This window comes from Andrographis paniculata, unplaced genomic scaffold (genome assembly GCF_009805555.1).
Source record: "Andrographis paniculata isolate CXL003 unplaced genomic scaffold, ASM980555v1 Contig77END, whole genome shotgun sequence".
NCBI lineage: Eukaryota > Viridiplantae > Streptophyta > Magnoliopsida > Lamiales > Acanthaceae > Andrographis > Andrographis paniculata.
The window spans coordinates 2,438,314-2,455,627 of NW_026137614.1; the positions used below are offsets into that span (position 1 = coordinate 2,438,314).

General features: G+C 30.6%; 2 protein-coding genes across 5 annotated transcripts; one reads left to right on the top strand and one right to left on the bottom strand.

Annotated features, from left to right (window-relative positions):
- The first annotated feature begins 173 nt into the window (after positions 1–173).
- Positions 174–3,844, top strand: LOC127239476 (DNA replication complex GINS protein SLD5). 4 transcript variants are annotated; one of them, XM_051257649.1, is made up of 8 exons: positions 174–651; positions 1,338–1,553; positions 2,276–2,398; positions 2,645–2,727; positions 2,942–3,051; positions 3,130–3,205; positions 3,296–3,413; positions 3,489–3,844. In XM_051257649.1, the coding sequence occupies exons 2-7, from the start codon at positions 1,383–1,385 to the stop codon at positions 3,393–3,395; spliced, it is 663 nt and encodes a 220-aa protein (XP_051113606.1). In that variant the 5' UTR covers positions 174–651; positions 1,338–1,382; the 3' UTR covers positions 3,396–3,413; positions 3,489–3,844. The 4 variants fall into 4 exon arrangements, with proteins under 4 accessions (XP_051113606.1, XP_051113607.1, XP_051113604.1 ...); XM_051257650.1 differs by having other exon boundaries at positions 3,493–3,844; XM_051257647.1 differs by having other exon boundaries at positions 174–452; positions 602–651; positions 3,296–3,839.
- LOC127239475 (uncharacterized) lies at positions 3,604–5,060 on the bottom strand. The gene is made up of 4 exons (XM_051257646.1): positions 4,726–5,060; positions 4,506–4,610; positions 4,306–4,428; positions 3,604–4,089 (listed from the first exon to the last, which is right to left on the bottom strand). Exons 2-4 carry the CDS (start codon positions 4,599–4,601, stop codon positions 3,604–3,606), a joined length of 705 nt encoding a protein of 234 aa, XP_051113603.1. The 5' UTR covers positions 4,602–4,610; positions 4,726–5,060.
- Between the last annotated feature and the right edge of the window lie 12,254 nt (positions 5,061–17,314).

The following is a 17,314-nucleotide window of genomic DNA, read 5'->3' on the forward strand; positions in this document are numbered from 1 at the left end:
TATTACTATTTTTTAAATTAATATACTCACATAAGTATAAATTATTAATATAATATTAATATTTTTTAAATGGATGGAATCCAATTAACACTATAGTTGTTCGACTAAGGGAGTATCAATTATTATAAGCTGATTAAAAATAGAATGTCTAATCAATACATTTTACACATCCACCGACTCAGCCGCCGCCGACACCGGGTACTCGTCTTTCTTCTTCTTCTTGCCTCCAATCTTTCCTTTCTTCCCATTTCTTTCCTCTCCTCCATCTTATTTTCTTTCCTTTCTTCTTCACCTACCTGCTCCGGTTTTGGTTTGAACCGTAACTGCCGGCTAGAAACCGGCGGTTCGAACCGACGGTTCGGAATTGAATGTGCAAGTCTTATTAGACCTACGATCCTAGGCGCCAAACTGATGAGTTGTTTTGGAATAAGCGGGAAATATTTTCAGATTAGGTACAGTGCCGATATCTGATTACAAACCCATGCTCAAGTCTTCCCTGTCTTCGGTTCCATTCTAGATTCCTCGTTTCTCCCTTTTTCGCTTATAACCCTTTGTCTTCTTATCCCACGAAGTCGTAATTTTCTTCTCTGTCGTCCTCCAGGACAAGGCATTTTAGCTGTCGATATCGTCTACGGTCTCGTCGGAGGTTTTGTAAGTTCAATCCTTTCATTAGTTTTGAATTGTTTGGTGGTATGAGCTTCAATGCCAGCCGCTTTTGGCTATTTAGGGTTTGAATCGTTTGATGTTATTTGCAATTAGTTGTGTTCATTTTAGATTAGTTCCAAGGGCTGCGGTTTATTTCATGTGACTATACAGAGTTTCTGTGGGTTGGGGCTCACCTTCTATTTCTTTGGATGGTATTGGTTCTGTGCTTTTTGCGATTTTTTGTATTTTAGATTCAAAATTTTGTTTGCATTTTCTTTTCTTAGATATATATATATATACTGTTGTGTATGTATGTATGCATGAATATGATTTGGGTATGCTTGGATCCGTGCATTTTATTGAAAAATTGAAAGAAATAATGCCAAATCTGCCTGCAACTGCAATTGAGGTTTGAAACTCTTTACTTGCGATATATTGGATATTCTGATAGCATCTTCTTTTTCGCCTCAAGGCATCCAAGACATTGTTGACCTGTGTTGGATGCTGATTTGTGTTGCATTTGCATTGATGTAACTGATATTGGCTTTTGAAAGTTTTAAATGGCTAATACCCTAAATTCTGAAAACTCATTGTTACTCTGTGATGTATTTTTCATTATACAGAATAAGTTTTACTATACAGATACACCCATAATATATATAGCACAACTTCATCCCTATTCAAATCTGTAGAATTAGTGGCAACCAGAAGGAAAAGGAAAACGAGAATTTTATTCCATGGATGCAAGTGCTGAATTAGGCTCTGCTGCTGACAATTACAACTCGTTGATGTCAACAACTGATGCTGAGTTGTTGAAGACTGCATGGAGGAATGAAAAGGCAGCTCCAGAGATTCTGAAATTCGACTCTGATTTAGTTCAGAGATCCCGCCAGCAGCTCCATTTAATGGTGAGTGATCACTTTTGACAATTTGTTCTTAATAAGATATTTCTTCAATTTGCCTTCCTGGCCTTCGAGAGACCGAAAGAGTTTCTTGTGATGAATGAATCTTTATTCCCATGTTGTGATGGTGTGTTGTTAGTCTTATTATTTGCAGTACTGTGTGTTTAAAAGGGTTTAGGGTAAAAAATCTGTAAAAGTTGCCTATCAAAATGTTTTACTTGTGTCAAAAATGTATTTTAATGGCTGTGAATGATGTTAATTGTTAAGTAAGCACCAGAGCTTATTATTTGCTCACGACGCCCTTTGTCTTCCGTCTAGAGTAATGCCTTTATCCATGCTCGAAGTTTCTGATAAACTTTATGTCCTCTTTTTTTGTTTTAACAAAGTTTTTGTTCAGATGTTCTTGTGTGCAGTGACATATATGCAGTTGATTCAAACTTCCAACATTATCAACATATGGAGCGGGTGTCATTATGTGTCTATTTTGACTAGGGATTTTGTGAAGATTTTCTCTTCCTATGATTTCTGTTGTCTAACCCTGGTTTAACCGAAAAATGATCAGATTGTGCTCTTAAGATATATATATATATATATATATTCCCTGATATCCATGCCTCTGTTAGAAAAGGATCGAATTTCTATTAACTTTAGACTATTTATAGGGATGATGCCATCTGTGCATAGCATGAAATCTGATTATTAAACTGCTTTGCCTTCTCACTTTCCAGGAAGAGATGGTGAATGACTTCAACTCTAACGGTGTTGATCCACTAACGGTGTCCCTTTATCAGATGGACCTGGATAGGACTATGTTCCTTTTGAGATCGTATGTGCGTACTCGATTGCAGAAGGTATAACTGTAGGCTGGACTTTCTGGAAATCCTTTCTTGGTTCAGTTTTTATTTGTGTTCTTTTCTCAAAATTTATCATTCTGATAGAAGAAACTAGAAACCAATCATCTGGATCAAATTTATATTTCAGCTGATGTGCAAAATGCACATAGAATTATATAGGTAGCCAACTTTGGTCCGGAAGCGCAATTTCAAACTTTACCCAAAGATGCTTCTCGACTAAGATGATGATCGTTGTTTTGGCAGATTGAAAAATATGTTTTCCACATAAATAAAACTACAGAATTGTGGAACCGGCTGTCCATGCAGGAACAAAGATTCGCCAGGAGGTGAGTTTGTCCAGTGTTGAAACTAAGAAAATATCTATACATTTTATCTAAAATTGCAACTATATTATGCTCTCTCAATTGCATTTTCGATGACATTTTAATCGATACACTTTTACTTATTATTAAGTAAATGGATACATACATTCACTCAGGACAAAGATTATTCTTTATGTGGCGTTAATTTACCAAAAATATTTTTTAACATCAAGTGCAGGTGTGCTGGAGATTTAACAAAAAACCTGGAACAATCTGTGCTCTCTAAACTACCCGAACAATACCAATCTCATTTGAGACAATCCGCGGCAAGTGAAGATGATGACATGGGTAACTGCAATACTTGCGATCTCTGATATCTTACCAAAAGATTTTGCTTCTAAGTTTTTTCCCTTTGAAATTTGTCAGTTCCCGAGCCACGACTGGATGCATATGTGGTGTGCAGAAGCAAGAGATATTTGGGAGCCTTTCAGCTCGACGATGGGTAATTATTTATCATAAGTGATGAATTTTGGTTTATTTGATTGTGTGTTTGGTAAATATTTACAAGAATGTATGTGCAACACTGTGACAGTGAAGAAGAACCAATTAATATCGAAGCTGACGATCTATATGCCTTGCCGTACAAGTCTATAAAGCCGCTAGTGGAGAATGGGCAGATCGATCTAGTCTGAGTCTGAACAAATGGACCGGTAAGAATTCGTTCTATACAACTTACTACAAAGTTCCATATGTATTATTCCGAGCTCTGTCAAATTGCTTTCTAGATAGATAGATGTTCCAATATATGAAGAACAGACAGACAGAGCAAGAAATGGAGCAGACCCCAACAACTTCATCAAAGTAAAAATCAATATTCATACTGTTATATACATAAATTCATCAAGTTGGTGTTGGATCCATGGGAAATGCATTAGCAGCAGCAGCAGCATCCGAGTTGAAGATCCAAAATACGATGATGAATAAAGCAAAAGTTATCCCGATCATAAAACTCAGTTTGAGCATGTTTGATAGTAGTTTATCGACCCATTCCTTCTTCTTGTATACACCACCATAGAATTCATCAATGATAATGTCCAGCAAACAATCCAGAAGCAGTTTCATTGAATTACCCATATCTTTTGATTTCAAGACCTCAGTTCTGGCTTCCCTCAGATGTTTTAGCACCAATTCAGCCTCAACACATTCGATCTTCTTTAGAAAATCTAATTCAGGATAGCTTACTTGGGGTTCTGAGGTAGCAACGAACTCCTGCTTGTCTGAAGTAACAACGGAGGATGAAGACAGAGACAGTGCAGGTGAACTAACACCTACTGTTTCTGTTGAATATGCATCTGCTGCTGGCGTTGCTAGACTAGTTATCAAAATCTGAAACAGGACAGGGCAATGTTATCAAACTTTCAAACAGAGTCGGAGAAAGAAATCGATGCTACATCATTTTTGTTTCTAGAGGACAAAAATCAACAGCAGTGAAAATGAATGAAAGTTCGCATGCATCAAGGCTTATGATAGCGAAAATTTAAGAAATGTCGGCAGAAACAAATGAATTGTACTTCAGAGCAAAGAAACGTAGAAAAACTTTACCTCTGCAGAATCGCTGAATGAATTATCACCGGAAACATCAGAAATTTCCTTGAGAGACTCCGTAACCACAGATTCTTCTTCTGAAACGGCTTTGAACTCAGGATTCAAACTCTTTTTTGTGACCTGAGAAGATTGATTTTGCCACCACAGTTACATAAATTTAAGAAGATGTATTGCGGTTTGGTCGAATTGATTTGCACCTTGCGTGCATTCCTATTGAGCTCTGACGAAGATTTCAGCCTGCGAGCTGAAGACGATTGATCTCTCTGTGGTGTTTGAAGTGCTAAGTCTCTCATTTTCGTTTCCTAAATACATAATATATATAAATACATATATACATATATATATATATATATAGCAGGCAGCATTGAGATTGATAGCAGCAAATAATTCAAAATTAGTGTTAAGGATTGAAGTTACAAGGCTTCTTACGAAATCACAGAAGAAGACGTTAAGACGACGACGACGACGACAACGAACCTGCCTGCTTGGTTTGGAGGACGAAATCTGGAGAAGAAAATTATGTGGAGGTTGGTCAGAGAATAAGAAGACGACAGGTGGAAAGGAAACGAGTTTTGGAAGTTGGAAGTCACGGAGAGGAGAGGAGAGCAGAGGCTAAGGATTTTGATGGAACTGTAATTTAAACATCGAGTTGGATCTTATTGTACTGTACAAGTTACAGTAGTTCAAATTATTTATAATAAATATACTTTTGAGGTGTAAACATAAAAGCTTTGTTAATTATATTAGATTGAATGTACAAAATATATTTATTCCATCGAGATTTTCGGAGTGTAGATTTTTAAAAATTTTACAGTCCATGGATAGTTTTATGGATTTTATTAATTAATTTAGATTTTTATAGACTTTGTTGAATTTTTTTTTTATAAATTTATATGAATCTTGTAGAATTGTAAAATATATATTTTTTATTGATTTGTATAATTGTATAAATTTATATAAACACAAATTTTACAAATATAATATATTTATTATATACGATTATATTTTATAAAATATAAGTAATATTAATAAATAATATATAATTATTAATGATATAGAAATATTGTAACATATATAATGCTACTAGTTTGTATATTATATTTTTATAATTTTATTATATTATCATTCAATATATTAATTTATTTTTATATTTTTTTATTAGTTATTATTATTATTCTTATGTAATAAATTTTGTAAAATAGAAATATATAGATTAAAAAATTAATATATCATATATATTCATTATTTTTATATTATATGCATAATTTCTTATACTTAAAAAAATATCCCTTCAAAATATTTCACAAAACAATCACACCAAAAATAAAAAACTACATTTACAATTTTACGTAAGAAATAAAATTTAAAAGTAAAAAGTAAATAAATATAACTAACTTTCAACTAAGAAAATATATATATTTAGTTAATTTTACCGACAATACAAGGTATTCGATAATTAAGAAAAACAGTAATACATATTTATTATGATAATAGTAATTTTCAAATATTATTTTATAATATAAAAATACATATTTTAAAAAAAAATTGATAATAATTTATTAATATATTTTATTTTTAAATTATTACTTTTTATTAAATATTTAAAATAATATTAATAAATATAATCATATTCTTTATCACTTATATATTATCAACAACAACAACAACAATAATAATAATAATAATAAATAATAATAATAATTTTAAAAATTCATCAAAATCACTCATTTTCATGAGAGATTTTTTCATGTACAAATTTTTCATAATTGTCCATTAAAATCCATAGAAAGTCGGTGGATTGTTGAATACTTCAAAATTTTAAATAAAAGTCTGGATTGAATACACCCGAATTTTAAAAGTTCAACAAAATCCTATAGAATTGTGATTGAATACACCCCTCTTAGCCAAGGTCTGATATCTCGTCGGATGCAAAATGACAGTTTCAACTAAAAACTCGAATTATTAAGAAAACGTAGGCATCAATTTATATATCCGCAAACGAGAATCCCAAAATAAATAATTGAAACGGCTAGAAATTTTGGAGGAAGATAATGGAATTGTCTTATTATTGATCATTAAAATAAGGAGCCTATATAGGCAATAGAAAACAGACTCGATAGACTCAAATCTAACTAATCTAATATATGAATAAGATCAAATCTATATATAAATCTACTAAATCTAAAACTGAATATCTAAAATATCTCAACATCCCCCTCAAACTCAAGTGGTATAACATAAACCAACTTGAGTTTGATAAGAAAGTTGAATATAGATGGAAAAAAAAAATGCAAATAAAAATAACAGTTGACTCTCCACCGAAGTTGAAAACGACATGACTCCACCGGAGCAAAAAACAACATAACTCAACAGGAGCCGAAAACGAGATGACTTCACCGGAGCCGAAAACGAGATGACTCCACCAGAGTTGAAAACCACATGACTCCACCGGAGCCGAAAACGAGATGGCCGAAAATGAAATGACTCAACTGGAGCCGAAAATCACATAACTCCATCAAAGACGAAAACGAGATGACTCCACCGTAGCCGAAAACCACATGAGTCCACCGGAGCCAAAAACCACATGAGTCCACCGGAGCCAAAAACCACATAACTCTACCGGAGTCGAAAACGAGATGACTCCACCGGAGCAAAAAATGACATGACTCCACTAGAGTCGAAAACGACAAGAGTACACTCCACAAAGTCGGAAATAACGAGACATGACTCTGGAGAAACGAAGCAGACGGATCGCAGAATCGCAGACAGATGCGCAGACATGACTTCAATCAAAATTCAAAATTGGGAGACCTCCGGGTACATCCTAGGTTGAACGTACCCGGAAAAATGCGGGTTGGTAGGCTATATCTACGGCATGAGAAAAGTAGGCTCTGATACCGTGTTAGAAATTTTGGGGGAAAATAATAAAATTGTCTTATTGATCATCAAAATAAGGAGCCTATATATGCAATAAAAAATAACTCAATCTAAGTAATCTAATCTATAAATAAAATCAAATCTAAATATAAATTTACTAAATTTAAAATTGAATATCTAAAATATCTCAACAGAAACTATTGTTAACACTAATGATTCAAATAGATTAATTTCTGCTAATGAAATGAGATTAAAAACTATATATATATATATATATTTTTTAAAAATACTATAAATTGAATATTAAGATTTTAAAGATCTTGACGCGAATATATGTATGTTTAATATTTTAACTAAGTGCATTTATATATTTATACTATCCATTTCTCTTAAATGAGACCGATCAAAAAATTGTTAGATAATAAATTTTGTATCAATGTTTAATGGGTTAGAGAATATTTATATTTTTCTACAAAATATTTTCTATTATAATAAATTAATTAAATTATATTTTTATAAGCTCACTCATCGTGCACTGCATTGGTAATAAGCTAGTTATTAGTATTATACTTTTATAAAGTATAATATCTTTATATGTTTATAAATATAGATATAAAAATTATAGGGTTTGTATGTTTTTTTTATTTTTTTATATATATTTTAATATTTTACGTAAAAAAATTACTATTCAATCAAAATAAGTCCCAATAAATATATACTATATCCGTCTCATAAGAAATGTATTATTTGTTTTTCGCGTTATTGTATTTAACATTAAAAATATATTTTTATTTGTATAGTTTACTCCACAAATGTCATTGTATTTGTATTATAAGAGATTAATATATATATATATATATTTGTATTTTTTTCTTGATTTATACGACGTATTAATATAATAATTAATATTCAAATATTAACATCCAAAAAGATATGATATTTTTTTTATAAGACGAAGTTAATATTATTTCTTTCACAAAATATAATATCAAATATTATTTAAATAAAAACTTAAATCAACACTTAATTTTAAATTAATTTAAAATCACAGCCAAACAAACTCATATATAAAATAAAATTTTATATTATAATACAAAATTTAAGATAAATTTATTGGCATATTATTATTATTATTATTATTATTATTATTATTATTATTATTTCATTTGATTAAAATCAAAATTTGAGATTTGAATTTTGAGTTGAAATTTGAATAGTAAAAAATTTGAATTAAAAAAAATTGTATAATGTGGTGATATAAATAAATATTTATGTGATATTTTAAATATACAATTGATTTTAATATAATAAAAAATAGATATTTGATTTAATTATTATTCGGGAAAATTTTGTATGTATATTAGAAATTCATCAAACAAACACACTCAAATTTAGTTATGTTGATATTTTTTCCCAAATTTTTATTTATATTTAATTAGTATATAAAGAAAATGTTCATCTAATATTTTTTTTTTGATAATACGATTCTCAATAAATATTACTCATTCCGTTCCACATAAAGTGTTCAGTATTTTCATTTTGTCCGTCCTACATAATTTATCTATTTTTTTTTTCAGAAAATAATTATATTCTTTAATTTCATTTTAAGCTATAATTTTCTTAAATTATTTAATTATCTTAATCCTAATTTATAATTATTTGTATTATACTATAATTATTTATACTAAAACACTTCTTAATTTATTGCTCATTATAATCTTTTTAAATTTTCATATTGCAGTAACTTGAACACTTTATCGGGATAGGAGATAATATAAAAATAATATATAAAAATATATACTATCTATTTAAAAAAATTAATCTTCAATACAAAATAATATTTTTAATATTATTGATATGAAATAAACACACCCTAAATTCTTAAAATGTCTCGATTTATTTGATTTTGATTTGAAATTGAATTTCTGATTTCTTGATTTTTTTTTTTATTGTGATGTTATATTTTATAACAAAAAAATAATATAGTTTTGTCAATAGATACTAAATAATATCATTTGTATTTGAAATACAAATCAAACACATCCTTCTTTTTATTCTTCTTATTATTATTACTCCACTTGTCCATATATTACAAGAAAATAGTATTTTTGTAACGAAATTATTTTGTCCCTAAATCTACTTTTTCTATTATTAATGACATTACAGACAAAATTATGGATGAAATTACGTTACAAATATATTTTTTTTGTAATAATAATCAACCCTCCTAAACATTATTTACACAGTTTTTTTATGAAATTATCTTTTTATCATTATTTGACAATTTTGCTCCTTCGTCCTTTATCATCCTGTAAATAATTGTACATTCTGCGAATGATTTTTTTATTCTTCTTCTCTATCGTCCCATACACTCATTTATTCTATCAAATTTCATCTTCAATATCGTGGGTTTGATTCGATATGTAATATCATTTTATTGAAAATGGAAAAGCAAATTTGAATATTAGGGCACAACATGAAGAGAAAAAAATGTATTGTCATCATTGAGTTCATTGTGGTTTAGAAATTTGCAATCAGAAGAAGTGCAGCACCATAGCAACGGTATGACTATTTTAGTCTTAATTTAATTTTGTTAGACATCCAATTTTGTAAGAAATATCTTTTGTCAACTAAATGCCGGATTTATTTTTTTTCTTTTATTTTATCGCTACTAGCTAAAATTTTTGCGGCAATTTTACTAATTTTGTTTTGCCGCCAAATGAAATTTTTCATAATTTTTTCCATCCATCTATACAAGCATTCTATTTTATTTTTGAGATATTTATTTGTAACTCTTCTCTCATTGTCTTTCTGAATTTAAGCAATAGAGTCATATTAAATGAAAATGAAGTTAGATTGCCCAAAATCAAGTGGAAAAGCTCATTAATTAGGATATAAATTTGATGTTCCAAATTCTTTTATAAAAAATAGAGATGGAAAAGTAAAATTCGTCTCCATTAAAGAAGTTGTTAATCAATTTGAAGTTACTGATCGCATTGCACGACGAATATGAGCCCAAGGAAAAAAAAAAGTATGTTTGATGATGGTGTGGTGAACTTATCATCGAGGGCAAGTAAAACCGGTTGTAAGAGGATTCAAATTGATTCAACTGTTATAGCTTAAGTGTCTCTATGATAGCGTTCCAATATTCGCTCATTTAGCGCTGCACTTGAGGTTTCTAATTTAACAATTCACAACTGATTCAAAGAAGGTTGTCTGAAACGTCATTCAAATACCATTAAACCTTCACTATCCAGTGCAAACAAGAAGGAACGACTTGAGTTTTGCATATCAAAAGTTGATCAAAGCATACTAAACGAAAACTCAACTTTTGAAGGTATGTTTAATTATATACATATCGGTGAAAAATGTTTTTATTTATCAAGAACTTCAGAGAAGTATTACCTTACTCTAGAAGAAGTAGATCCACACCGAACTTGTCAAAGTAAAAACTTCATCGCACAGATTATGCTATTAGCTGCTGTAGCACGCCCAACATTGGATAACAATGATTCTGAAATCTTTGATGGAAACATAGAAATATTTCCTTTTACTTATAAAAAACCAGCAAAAAAAAAAAAGAGCAAGAATAGAGATGTTGGTACCTTAGAGACTAAAGTTTTCACTAGTATTACTAGGGATGTTATTAGATCATATTTGATAGAGAAAGTATTACCGGAAATTCGTGAGAAGTGGTCAAAATCTCGCTCTAAAGTTATTTTTGTGCAATAGAACAATGCATAACCTCATATCTCTATCAATGATCCAGAGTTTGTTTTGACTGTAAACAAAGATGGATTTGAGATTTATCTTTAGTCACAACATTCAAACGATCCAGATTTGAATGTGTTAGATATTGGTTTCTTTAATTCAATTCAATTTTACAACCTAAAAAAGTTCCCAAGTCCATTGATGAATTGGTTACGACCGTTCTTACCTCGTTCAATGATTAAAAAAAAATAAAATAGATACCCTGAATCAGGTTTGTTTTTCTTTGCAACTAATAATGAATGAAATAATAAAAAATCTTGGGGGAAATGATTTTTTGTTAAAGCATATCAAAAAGGAAAAGCTAGAGCACAAAATCAATTGTCAATTTGTTTGTCTTATGATCATAATGCTTTAACCAATGCCTTGTGAGTGCTTCAAAATCTGCAGCATTAATGGAGAGAAGCATTGTAATGTTTTGGAAAACATAATTGAAAATGGTATCCTAATGTGTAAAAGATGGCTACTAAGTTTTTTATGTAAGTTTTGTATTATGTATATTTTTTAGTGGCATAATAGATATAATGGCCACTTTTATTTTTGTAACTTTTTATAAAAAATATTTTTTTTTGTTTCTAGAAAAACATATATTTACTTGTCTTCATTTCATGGTTGCCCTGTCATTTTTATCGAGCAGTCAAAAGGTGTTATTTGGTAGGTTGTTTGGTTGTGAATTGGTTTGGAATTAAGACATGCAAGTTGGTGTTTTGATTCCTCTGATTTGTGTTATTCTTTCATTATATATGAATGGCTTTTATATTGATTGCTTTCAATTTTGAGTTTATATATTTTCGATTTAGCATGTTTTGATTCCTTCGCAGTTTTAGTTATTATGAAATTTTTTAATGTTATTTTTTGTGATATTGTAGCTTGTAAACTTTCAATGGGGTTGTTCTCATTTTTAGCTATCATGAAAACTCTTTTGCTTACTTTTTCTGCATATGGTTTTTTTGTGTCTCAAGTATAGTTTTATGGCATAATCTTTCATTCTTCTGCATGTGTTGATTTGTATATTATCAATTGTCTATTATATTATGACTACATTGTGTCTTTTGCCACTGTCTGATGGTTGGGCTAGCCACTGATGGAAATATTTTATTTAGAAGTGGTGAAGGCTGTAAAGAGCTAACTTGAGTTGTGCGTTGAGTTGCCGTATTTGACTCATCCCTTTGTAACATCTGGCTTATTGGATTGTGTCAAGTTAATAGAATGGATGAGGCCCGAAAGATATTTTCCTTTTTTAAGGAATTAAATGTTGATATATATGCCATTGGGTGTATGAATTTGATTAATGCTCTAGGCACTGAAGGAAATCACAAGAAAGTAACTGATGTTATGAAGAATTTCTCGCTGGCTGGTTGCTTTAGGAAAATTAAAGACCAAAAACCGTGTATCCTTTCTTGAGCTCAACCCCTTGTGTTTCTTATGCAAGGACTGCTCGGAGAACCTACTACAAATTTATTTTAAATGCCCATTCTCAAATCAGATCTGGATGAAAATCTGTAATTGGATCCGAGCTCCGTCTTACTTGATCTCTTTTGAATCAACTGCAACTTGGATTCGAAACTGCACAGATTGTGATCCCATCCTAAAAATGCTTCGTCGGCTTGGATTCGCGGCTACAATTTACTACATATGGACTGCTCAAAACAAGAGCATTATGGAGAATTTCTCGCTGGACCTGCGGTTCTCCATAAACAAAATCAAGACTTGCTGCTATTGCATCTTATATTCGATTGGACTCCAGAGGGGCAGGAAACCTGGCTGATGGCTTTTGTCTTTTTATATATTTTCCTCTTGCAAGTTTGTTTCTATCATGATCCACCAGCTGATCAACGTTCAGCCCCCAACATGCATGGATAACACATCATACTTGCTTCATGGATTATCTTTCCAGGTTAATCATTGTGGGTATCGAGCTAGAGAGAAATTCCAAAGGCCACATAAGTTTGGATCATCACAGAACTTGCTTGAAGCTAGATCGAGCATCTCATAAAAGAACTCCCAGGGACCTGCTTGGTTATGCCAACATCAGGAGGAATTTATTTTATTTTAGAATAGACATTTTTTTAATTGACTTTATTGTGTGTTGAGGCACTACTTCTCATTTTTGGACTAGTATTTTAGGATTGTTTAGACTTACCACTGTCAATACCTATGATTGATAAATTTTTCATTTGATGTAAAAAAAAAAAAAAAAAAAACCCGTATATCATATTGATCCTTAAACAATGAAAGGTTTGAAATTGTTTTAAAAATATATCCCATTTAAATTTTACACTCTTTCATGTCATACCAATGATGTCTATTGAATGAATTTTTGAATAAACCAATCAAGTCTTCCTTACTTACATTCCAGTTCCTGCATCCAAGTAGTACTACACTATGCAATGATCGTACAATTGCTTTTTTAGTATTTTGACATATTGATTCAATTTTGGCCAAAGTTACATGAAATAAAAATGCAACTATTGAAGAATTCATTGAAGGATGTTATACAAAAGGTCTGCATAATTTCCCAGATCAATTTCAGACAACATTAGATTCAATATATATATATATATTGGAAAATAGAAATAAATTCAGTCTATATTGGGGTAGGCTAATGATTAAAAAAAAATCAATCTACATTGGAAAATAGACATAAATTCAATCTGCAATACATATCAATTATAAAATATATATATATATACAAAAAAAAAATACAAAGATACATCAATTTCTTCCATCCTCATCAGCCTCATTAATTACTATAAACAAATGATATAAAAAAAATAAAAATATATAACAATCATCGATAACAATCAATAAACCACAATAAACTTCAATATAAATTAAATCTAAAATATCATATCACATTCCGAGTTTTATAATTGAAATACAAGTGCAAAACAACATCTTAGATGAGGATCCCACAAATAATTACTTATATTTAAATAAACTATGCTACAAACAATACACTTTGATCAAGTCATTAAGTTTTATAAACAAAACCCGGTTTAATATACTTCTTTCCCACTTCATTCATTCCAAAAAATTTAGTCCCATCTTTTTCAAAAGTGAAGTGTTCCCAAGCCTTGAACAAATTTCATTGCAGCATGTCTTTATAAACATTTGGATGATCCAGCACTGTGCTGCTCATCATACGAATCACTAACATACACTGCTTTATAAATATTTTGAATTGAAATTACATATAATCAAATTATTAGAATAAAATAAACATAACATATGCAAGTGTAATAAACAATTTTCAATGATCTTACTTTCATAAATGTTTGAGTTGGAATCACTCGAATTACTCGACATTTCAGGACCTTCATGAGGATGATAATTTCCTTGTGCGGCCGAGGATCGGAAATAGTTTGTAATTCTTGTCACATTGGTTATCCTTCGTAACTATAAACTATACCAAGCTTATAGTTCTGCAAAAATACAAATCAATCCATTTACATATCACATTTCAATATACTATTCCACCGAAAAACATTAATTTAGATAAGTATAATCTATGGTATTAACATAGAAATGAAAATACCTTGCAAATAGTTTTCCACACTTATTTTCTTGCCCCAATGATGTTAAATTGCTCTTCATAATAAACTTCTTTCACTTTAATAATTTGATTGAAGGTCCAATATCTATCACATGCTAATTGATACTTTAAGAAGCCATAACTATATTTATAATTAGTCCCAATTTGTTTGTTCACAACATCTAATGCTTCTTGAATAGTTGTAGAGTTAGAAACTTGTATAATTAAATCAAGTTGGCATGTTTTGTCTACTAATTTATTAATGAATGTTTCATCCATATCACGACTCCAAAATGAGTCATAAAATATAATTTTTATGTCAAAATTAATCATTTTTTTCTATATTATTCATCACATTTGAAATCTTCGCAACAAATTCAAGTCTGAATAACCACACTTACGATAGGTGTGAAGAAATCCAATAATTGCTTGTGATACTGCCCTAGAGGTTGATCGTTACTTGGCCAACTCCCATGTGTGGATGAGCCAGTACTAGGTCATTCAAAGTTTATTAGAAGTTATATGAATTGAATAGACTACTAATATCAACAATGTGCACATTCTTTTTCGAGAACCCTACTAAAAAACTCCAAAGTTAAGCATACTTGCACTAGAGTAATTTGAGAATGGGTGACTCCCTGGGAAGTCTCCTAGGGTGTGCGTAAGTGGGGTCAGTTTACGATTCTGACATGCTCGATTTTGCGTGGCTTGCGGGCCGGGGTGTCACAGTTGGTATTAGAACCAACCGGGAAGTCTTCTATGGTGCGCGTGAGTGAGGACAAAAATGCGCTGAAATGACTCGTGTTGATCTGTGGAGTCAGTCTATAATCCCGGCACACTCGGCTTTGCGTTGCTTGCGACTCTAGAGTTGATTTTATCATCATAAAAAGTAGCATAGTTCCAAATTTTTTCACCTAAACAAAAAAAAATAATTTCTAACAAATTTAAAAGAAAAATCAATTAAAATTTTCAATTATATTATTTATATCTCTTAATCATTCTCAATAATACTAATAAATGCTCAATTATCGATGTATTTTTTCACCCAAGATTATTCTTGAAATTCAATATCTCAAACAACATAACAACTGAGACATAAAATGTCTCTTAAAATTATGTTATCAAAAAATGATAATTAAATATGATATAAATTAACTGGAATAACTTAAAAAGAAATTCCAAAATCTCAAGAATTATGTTTTAAATACAGTATAATTCATTCATTGAAAGTGGGGTCACAGACCCCACTTGATTTTTATTTTATTATATATATACTATTTATATTATGTTATTTTAATTTAAATAACCATAAACAAATTATATCCGTAAATTTTATCTACAAACCTTATCCACAAACCATAAAAAAATTAAACGTTTTAAGCGTAAGTGACAATTGTAATTTCTTTTTTATATTTTAATGATAATTTATTAAATTGTGCACTCACTTGAAATGACGGCTAGATCCGTCATTGGTATAATGTCTCATAATCCGACTATGAAATTGGAAATTAAATAAAACAAAAAAGATATCAAGGAGTTGAACAAAAGAGCTTAATGGTGTCATGAGTAATTACCTCAAGAAATTAGCACATAATCAATCAAACTATTTTACACTCTACGAAAATTAAAACACAAAACATAAAAAAGTAAACTATTTCTACACGTAAAAACCTCCACATCACGAGTCTTCTCTATTGGGTATTTAATTAAATAGGTGAAAGGGGAATAAATTATTTGTCTCATATTGTATTTGATTAATTTATTTTGATTTACAAAAATAAATAAATAAATAATCAAATAAAATAGTTGTTGCAACTGAATGCAAGGTGCAGAAGTTGACAGTTTTTCCTCTATACATGATTAAATACAAAATAATCTTAACCTTTTGGAGATATGGAAAAACTTCTTCCTTTTGAGTTCTTAGAAAATTCCAAATTTTCTTCCAAAAGTTTTCTAATTCGGTTTGCGGAATCTATTATTCCGTTAATATTTCGTTCTATCCTGGGAGACGATCGGTGGAGGACCGATGTCATTTCAAGAAAATTGCGTGCCACGCGAGGTTTGGATTTGATTTCGCATCTATTTGATTTTGTGTTTTCGGAATTCGCCATATCCAGATTTCAACAAATTTATTTTTTAACAAATCTTGAAGCGAATTATGTGGAATCTGAGATGACTCAAAATTCCCCAAATCCACTTGCAGCATATCCTTCTACTCTAATTCTTTTTGAGTTTCTCTATCAAATTATGAGCCAATTTATACTTTTTTTTTGTGGTGATTTTTTTTTTTTATCAAATTTATTTATAGAGTTTCTATTGAATATTTGTTGGAGCTTTCCTCAACTTAGCGAATCCAGGGAAATTTATGGCTCTTATAAGGAATGAATTTTGATCTAAAACACTTCAAAAAACAAAAAAAAACAAAATTCCCTCAACCCGTTGCTAATCCGGACAGCCGCGATGGAAGCGACATAAATCTGAATAAATGATATTCAGATTGGCACAGATGGGGAGGAGAACGAGAAGGTTAACTCTAGCGAGTCTCACACTTTTGTTCTCTATATTCCATGACTTTAGCAATTCCGTCCAAATGGTGAGGCAGCATAGAGGGCTGCTGCCGAAAAGGCTGTGCTAACAGCGTATGAATAAGGTCTTCAAGGCCACGGTGAGGGAGTGCAACCTGTTGTTGCAACCTCCAACTAGCCTGTTGCTGGAGAAAAAAGAAAACGGGATCATTTTGATACCTATGTGAAACAGTCTGTTATTGTTCTGCCTTGTCCGCAACAAATGGCTGCAGTACCTGCGGTCTCATTGCATCTGCCGGCC

Coding starts and splice junctions, on each gene's coding strand:
- LOC127239476 (XM_051257649.1), top strand. CDS start 1,383: ATGGATGCAAGTGCTGAATTAGGCTCTGCTGCTGACAATTACAACTCG. Junction 1,554..2,275: donor GCCAGCAGCTCCATTTAATG/GTGAGTGATCAC, acceptor CTCACTTTCCAG/GAAGAGATGGTGAATGACTT. Junction 3,206..3,295: donor GCCTTTCAGCTCGACGATGG/GTAATTATTTAT, acceptor ACACTGTGACAG/TGAAGAAGAACCAATTAATA.
- LOC127239475 (XM_051257646.1), bottom strand. CDS start 4,601: ATGAGAGACTTAGCACTTCAAACACCACAGAGAGATCAATCGTCTTCA. Junction 4,429..4,505: donor TCAATAGGAATGCACGCAAG/GTGCAAATCAAT, acceptor CAATCTTCTCAG/GTCACAAAAAAGAGTTTGAA. Junction 4,090..4,305: donor CATTCAGCGATTCTGCAGAG/GTAAAGTTTTTC, acceptor GTCCTGTTTCAG/ATTTTGATAACTAGTCTAGC.